The sequence below is a fragment of the Corapipo altera genome, unplaced genomic scaffold (assembly GCF_003945725.1).
Source record: "Corapipo altera isolate COAL_440 unplaced genomic scaffold, ASM394572v1 206, whole genome shotgun sequence".
NCBI lineage: Eukaryota > Metazoa > Chordata > Aves > Passeriformes > Pipridae > Corapipo > Corapipo altera.
Genome location: NW_020885032.1, coordinates 678,497 through 685,510, shown reverse-complemented (window position 1 = coordinate 685,510; position 7,014 = coordinate 678,497). Strand labels below are relative to the sequence as shown.

The 7,014-nt window shown below is 59.4% G+C and overlaps 1 protein-coding gene across 2 annotated transcripts in view; it reads right to left on the bottom strand.

The window, feature by feature from the left end:
- The window catches only part of LOC113959300 (1-phosphatidylinositol 4,5-bisphosphate phosphodiesterase gamma-1-like), a 26,298-nt gene that overhangs the window by 9,639 nt on the left and 9,645 nt on the right, over window positions 1-7,014 (bottom strand). For both annotated transcript variants that reach the window (XM_027668222.1, XM_027668221.1), the window contains exons 8-20: window positions 6,373-6,445; window positions 6,186-6,287; window positions 5,975-6,093; window positions 5,145-5,230; window positions 4,016-4,136; window positions 3,770-3,938; window positions 3,385-3,504; window positions 3,098-3,205; window positions 2,819-3,006; window positions 2,458-2,658; window positions 2,221-2,340; window positions 1,834-2,017; window positions 1,296-1,373 (exon numbers count right to left, since the gene is read on the bottom strand). In XM_027668222.1, the coding sequence (XP_027524023.1) occupies window positions 1,296-1,373; window positions 1,834-2,017; window positions 2,221-2,340; window positions 2,458-2,658; window positions 2,819-3,006; window positions 3,098-3,205; window positions 3,385-3,504; window positions 3,770-3,938; window positions 4,016-4,136; window positions 5,145-5,230; window positions 5,975-6,093; window positions 6,186-6,287; window positions 6,373-6,445 (1,669 nt within the window). The remainder of the gene's footprint in view (window positions 1-1,295; window positions 1,374-1,833; window positions 2,018-2,220; window positions 2,341-2,457; window positions 2,659-2,818; window positions 3,007-3,097; window positions 3,206-3,384; window positions 3,505-3,769; window positions 3,939-4,015; window positions 4,137-5,144; window positions 5,231-5,974; window positions 6,094-6,185; window positions 6,288-6,372; window positions 6,446-7,014) is intronic.

Genomic DNA, 7,014 nt, shown 5'->3' with positions numbered 1-7,014 from the left:
AGGAGCATTCCCCTGACTCTGGATAAGGGTCTGGGTTGGAGCAGGGCCAGGAGCATCCCATAACCTCTGGATAAAGATATGGGTTGGAGCAGGCCAGGAACATCCCCCAGCCTCTGGATAAGGGTCTGGGCTGGCACAGGGCTGGCAGCATCCTACAGCTTTGGGATAAGGATCTGGGCTGGAACAGGACCAGGAGCATCCCACAACCTCTGGAATAAGTGTCTGGGTTGGAGCAGGACTGGGAGCATCCCTCAGCCTCTGGATAAGGATCTGGGCTGGAACAGGACCAGCAGCACCCCACAACCTCTGGAATAAGTGTCTGGGTTAGAGCAGGACTGGGAGCATCCTCCAGCTTCCAGAAAAGGGTCCAAGCTGGAGTGGGGCCAGGAGCATCTCCCAGTCTCTGGATAAAGATCTGGGCTGGAGCAGGACCCTGGCTTTGAACATCAAACCTGACTCGGAACACTTCCAGAGCTGGGACATCCACAGCCTCCCTGGACAACCTGTTCCAGTGTCTCACCACCCTCACAGGGAAGAATTTCTTCCCAATTATCTCACCCAAATTTCCCTGCTTTCAATTTGTATCCATCATTCCTTGTCCTGTCACTACAGTTCCTGACGAAGCCTCAAGTCCCAGAAACTTCCAGGACTAGAGATTGGGTCAACTCCAAGGCCAGTCCGGTCCCAAAAACCTCCAAGGATGGAGATTGCGTCAGAGCCAGGACCAGTTCATCTCAAAAATCTCCAGGGATGGAGATTGTGTCAGCTCCAGGACCAGTTCAGTCCCAAAAATCTCCAAGGGTGGAGATTGTGTCAACTCCAGGATCAGTTCATCTCAGAAAGCTCCAAAGGTGGAGACTGTGTCAACTCCAGGACCAGTTCATCTCAAAAACCTCCAAGGATGGAGACTGTGTCAGTTCCAGGACCAGTCCGGTCCCAAAAACCTCCAAAGATGGAGATTGTGTCAACTCCAGGATCAGTTCATCTCAAAAACTTCCAAGGGTGGAGATTGAGTCAACTCTAAGACCAATCCAGTTCCAAAAACCTCCAAGGATGGAAAACGTATCATCTGGGAACTGACCCTAAACCTGCTTTGTTGGGGTTCCCCAATGGAAAGGGTTCCAGTTCCAGCATCCCTTGAGGGTCCCAAAAATGTGGCAAAACGTCCCCACGTCTCCAGTTGGTGGTGGTGGGAGATGTGGTGGGTCTGGGGAGGGACCACCCCCGAACCCCAGCTCTGGAATCATCGTGTCCCACCCCCCTCCACCTCCCAGGTCCCCACCTCGGCCCCTTACCCTGGCCATGGGCATCTTGTTGGCCTCCACGTAGAAGTGGGGGGTCCGCACCTCATACAGGGCTCCATAGTCCAGCTCCTGCCAGGAGAAATTCCCGAGGGGGTCACCTGGGTGCAGGCAGGGGCTACAGGGGGGTGTGGTTGGATACGAGGGGGCTGGGGGGGAACCTAAAATCTGTTTGCGACTCATGGAATGAATCGAGTTGGAAAAGACCCCTGAGATCATCGGGAGACCCAACCCCACCTTGGCACCCAGCCCATGGCACTGAGTGCCACGTCCAGGCTCTGCTCCAACACCCCCAGGGACGGGGACTTCACCCCCTCCCTGGGCAGCCCATTCCAAGGTCTGATCCCTCTCCCTGTAAAGAACTTCTTCCCAATGTCCAACCTAAACTCGTTGGAAGGGAGTTACGGGGGGTGAGCGGAACGAGCTCGGCCGGTTCTGCTTGGGCTTCCTCCGGAATTCTGGAGGGTGCTGGAGCCGGGCACAGGGGCACTGAACCTTTCCTTTTGGTACCCCCCATGCTGGCAGCACTCACAGTGGTGCCCATCTTCTCCAGGGTCTCCTCGTTGATGGGGTAGCGCAGCTTCATCTTGCGGTACAGCGGGTGCTTCTCGTAGTAGCTGATGAGGTCCACCAGGCTCTCGAACTCGGCCGAGCTGCCCAGCATGAAGAGCCTCCCCTCCTGCTGGATCCGGCAGTGCTTGATCTTCCCCTCCGCCCTGGAGCCGGGACACGCGGCAGGGGATGTTTGAGGAGGGTTGGATCCCGGATCCCGGCTCCACCGCGGGGACGGGCGGGCGGCGACGCCACTGAGGCGACCGCCCCGAGGACGTCCCCGTGGGGAGGGTTTCATGTGAACTGAGGTCTCAATGGACCCAAGCCCTCGGCCGAGACCGGGAGGCCTCACGGCGGCCGCGCTCACCGGAAGGAGATGGCGTAGGAGTTGGGTTCGCCGCGCTTGCGCACCAGGAAGGCTCCGTCACGCGGCACCCGCATCAGCATGTGCTCGGCCTGCAGGCGCGTCAGGCTGGCGTGGTACCACCTGGCCGGGCAGAAGGCGGGCACGGGGGGCTGCCACCAGCATCCCTGTGCCCTGGAGGGCGCCCGGCGCTGGGGGGGGACCTGAGGAAAGTGGGGGTTGGGTGGGGCCGCTCCTCACTCTTTGCTCTCGTGGGCGTTGGGTTGTGGGACGGGGTCGGTGAGGCGCATCTCGAACTCGTTGCAGCGCAGCGGCACCTCCCGGTAGTGGCAGATGAGGCTGTAGAGGCTGTCGAAGACCAGGTTGTCCGTCAGGTAGAACTTGGTGGCCCCGGCCTCCTGCCGCGAGTGGATCCGGCAGTGCTGCACCCGGCTGGACCTCCTGGTGCGGCAGGAGGAGAAAGGAAGGTCAAAAAAAGGCGGCGTTTCCCCCCGGAAAAACCATTCCAGCCACCAAAACGGGTGTCGACCGGAAGGTTATCCGTGCGGGATGGCCAGAGCGGCTCGGGAATGGCGGGATCCCGCCTCTCCGGAGCTCCTACCAGAAGGAGAGGGTGTAGTCGCCCACGAAGGTCTCGCTCTCGCGCACCAGGAAGGTGCCGTCCTTGCCGCCCGTCTCGGTGCAATACTCGTGCAGCAGCTTCTCCGCAATCTGCCGCCCGTCCCGGCCCCCGCCCAGCTTCCCGTGGAACCACTTCTCCGTGAAGTGCAGCTCGTTGTTGTTGAACTCCTGCGGGGTCACCCCAACCCCCAAAAAACAGGTTTTGTGCCACCCTCTGCCTCCAACCCCCCACAGAGTTCTCCCCTTGCCCCTCACGCACCTCCTTCTGCTCCACCTCCTCCTCGTCCTCGTTGAACTGGTAACGGGAAGTCTCCTCTGAGTAGTAGATCTTGTTGCTCGTCAGGACGAAATAATGAGGGCTCCAGGTCTGGGGAGGAGGAAGAGCATTCCCAGGGTGAGGAGAAGGATCTCGTGGAAGGATGGAGCTTTGACAGGGGGTCTCTGCTCCCTGCCATCCCCCAGAGCATCCTGGTGGTTTAGGAGAGCCCATTCCATGCCCATCCCAAACCCAGCGGTCCGACAGGCCCCGCTCAGCTCCTCCCTTACGTGGTCAATGGGGTCTTCGAGGTAGAGGATCCCGTTCTTGATGGAGTTGCTGATGTCGTTCTCCGAGTAGCTGGCGGTGGAGACCTCCTCGTACAGGTTCCCTTCGACCAGCTTCTTGTGCTGGGGAGCGCCCAGGGGTTGGGACACGGCGGCCATGTCACACCAAGCTCCCAACCCTCGGGATCAAACTCCCACAGGTCCCTTCCCACCACCCCCCCATTACCCTCGGCCACCTCTCGGTGTAGAACATCGGAGAGGTGTCTGGAGGGATATCACGGAGGGATATCACTCTTGAATCCCAAGATTTGGGAGAATCCCCACCCCCTCCCAGCTCGACACCTCTCACATCCTTCCTGCCAAGAGAGATGGGATTTTGGGGGTGCACCTTGATCAGGATCTTCTTCTTGAGCTGGGTGGGCGAGGGCAGCTCGTCGGCGTTGATGTCCACGGGCTTGGTGAGGAGCATGTCCCCGAAGACCTTCTTGAAGTGGGAGGCCATGTTCCGCTGCTGGACGATGCTGCAGTGGTCCTCGATGGACAGGATGATGGGAAACCTGCAGGAGACGGGTGGGAATGGTGGGAATGGTGGGAATGGTGGGATTTGGGAGCCGTGGGAGGATTTGGGGCTTACTCGGAGGTGACGAAGGCGTGTTCCTTGATGGTGTGCAGCACGTCCAGGAACTTGATCTTGGAGGTGAGCGTGTGGCCGTGGTAGATGATGGGGAGATCATCTGGGCCATCCCAGCAGTCCACTGGGTGGGAAGACACCCCGGTTAACACCCCGGCACTGGAGAGCAGGGTTTGGATCCCCCAAAGGACACGGAAGACCCCCCGTTCCAGTGTCGTGGGATGGGAGCAGGAGTTGGTCAGGGATGTGACAGGAGGTGCTGGGGGGGTTCCAGCATCCCTGGGAAGCGCTGGGGTGGAATTCCAGTATCCCTGTGAGGTGCCTGAATGGAATTCTAGCATCCCTGGGAGGTGCTGGGGTGGAATTCCAGCATCCCTGGGAAGCGCTGGGGTGGAATCCCAGCACCCCTGGGAAGTGCTGGGGTGGGAATTCCAGCATCCCTGTGAGGTGCTGGGGATGTGTTCCAGCATCCCTGGGAACTGCTGGCGTGGAATTCCAGCATTCCTGGGAAGTGTTGAGGTGGAATTCCAGAATCCCTGTGAGGTGCTAGGCGGGTTCCAGCATCCCTGTGAGGTGCTGAGATGGAATTCCAGCATCCCTGGGAAGTGCTGGGGTGGAATTCCAGCATTCCTGGGAAGTGCTGAGGTGGGAATTCCAGCATTCCTAGGAAGTGCTGAGGTGGGAATTCCAGCATCCCTGTGAGGTGTTGGGGTGGGAATTCCAGCATTCCTGTGAGGTGCTGGGGGGGTTCCAGCATCCCTGGGAAGCGCTGGGGTGGAATTCCAGCATCCCTGTGAAGTGCTGGGGTGGAATTCCAGCATCCCTGGGAAGTGCTGGGGTGGAATTCCAGCATCCCTGTGAGGTGCTGGGGGGGCTCCAGCATCCCTGGGAAGTACTGGAGTGGAATTCCAGCCTCCCTGTGAGGTGCTGGGGTGGGGATTCCAGCATCCTTGTGAGGTGTTGGGGGGGGAATTCTAGCATCCCTGAGAGGTGCTGGGGGAGCTTCAGCATCCCTGGGAAGTGCTGGGGTGGAATTCCAGCCTCCCTGTGAGGTGTTGGGTGGAATTCCATCATCCCTGAGAAGTGCTGGTGTGGAATTCCAGCATCCCTGGGAAGTGCTGGGGACACTCACACTCGATGCAGCGGCAGCCCATCCGCAGACACCGCGCGTATGCTTCCAGGGAGGACTCGCTGGAGAACTGATCCCCTGTCAGGTACCTGAGGACAGACAGGGAGCGGTTGGGGGGGTGGGACACTCCGGGATGTCACAGAATCAATCTTAGAATCATAGAATCAGTTGGCTTGGAAAGCACCTCCGAGATCATCAAGTCCAACCCTGGATCCAAACCCACTGTGGTTCCCAGCCCATGGCACTGATGCCACATCCAGTCTCATCTTAAACACCTCCAGGGAAGGAGAATCCACCCCCTCCCTGGTCAGCCCATTCCAAGGTCTGATTACCCTCTCTGGAAAGAATTTCTTCCTGATATCCAACCTAAACTTCCCCTTGCACAGCTGAAGACCCAGCCATCGTGTCCTACTGCTGGTTCCCGGGAGAAGAGCCTGATCCCCCTCAGCTCCCCCCTGTCAGGGAGTTGCAGAGAGTGAGGAGGTCTCCCCTGAGCCTCCTCCTCTCCAGGCTCAGCCCCCCCAGTTCCCTCAGCCTCTCCTCATGGAAATTGTGCTCCAGACCCTTCCCCAGCCTCGTTGCTCTTCTCTGCACCTGCTCCAGTCCCTCCATGTCCTCCCTGAGCTGAGGGCCCAGAGCTGGACACAGCACTTGAGGTGAGGCCTCACAGGGGCAGAATCCCTTCCCTGCTCCTGCTGCCACACTCTTCCTGATCCATTGGCTTTCTTGCCCACCTGGGCACACTCTGGCTCATGTTCAGCTTCCTGTCAATCCAAACTCCCAGGTCCCTTCCTGCCTGGCTGCCCCCTGTGGAAATCCCAGCCCGTCCTCACGTGTTGTGGGAGGAGGAGATCCAGTACTGGGATAGGGGGTGGTTCATCTCCTCGGGCACCACGCGCTCGTACTTGGCGTCCATCACCATGTTTTCCTTGGAGAAGAGGTACGTGAGGAACTGGGAAAGCAGGGGGTGGAAAGCAGAGAGGTCAGAGCCTGGCAGGGCCACGGAGACCAGCCCTGGGTGGGTTCTGGGTGGGGGGCACCCACCTCATCCAGCTGGAAGGAGGGATCCGACGCCTCGCCGGAGCTCTCCCGGAGGTAGGTGCACATGTATTCCCGCACCATGCCCACGTCGCTGGCCCAGGATTCCTGGGAGACAAACGTGGATGTCGTTACGGGGCCGGAGCATCCCACGGGAGGCCCCGAAACCACGGGGGTCTGGCAGAAATCTCACCTTCTGGTCGTGCAGCAGGAACTTCTGGAAGTCGTAGAGGGAGACCTGGCACAGCTCGGGGCGATCCACGTTCCTGGGACACGGATCAGCCACCAGTGAGGAGCGGGAGAAGGAGTTGGGATAGATCCCATGGGAGAGTCAAGGCTGCCAGAGCCCACCTGCAGCTCAGCTCCCCTATTCCTGCCCCATTCCCACCAGGAGCGTGCAGTGTTGTCCGAGGATATGGGGAGGGCAGGGCGGAATGTCCCTACATCCCTGGCAGCCTCATCCACTTCCATGACTGTCCATCCCTGTTCCTATCCCTGCTCCCATCTTCACTCCCCTCATTCCCACTCCCACCTCGACTCCTCTGTCCATTTATCCCTCCTCTCCTCCCTGCTCTCAGCTCCACTTCCATCCCTGCTCCCACACCCCTCACATTCCTGTTCTTATCTTCACTTCCACCTCTGCTCATCCCTGCTCCTATCCATGCTCCAATTCCCACTCTCATCCCCTCTCCTATCCCTCTCAACCCCTCTTCTATCTCTTATCCCGCTCCCCTCCCATTCCCACTCCAATCCTCATTCCCATTCCTGCTCATCTGCTCTATCCCTGCTCCCATCCTCACTCCCATCCCAGCTCCCATCCCTGTTCCCTTTCCCA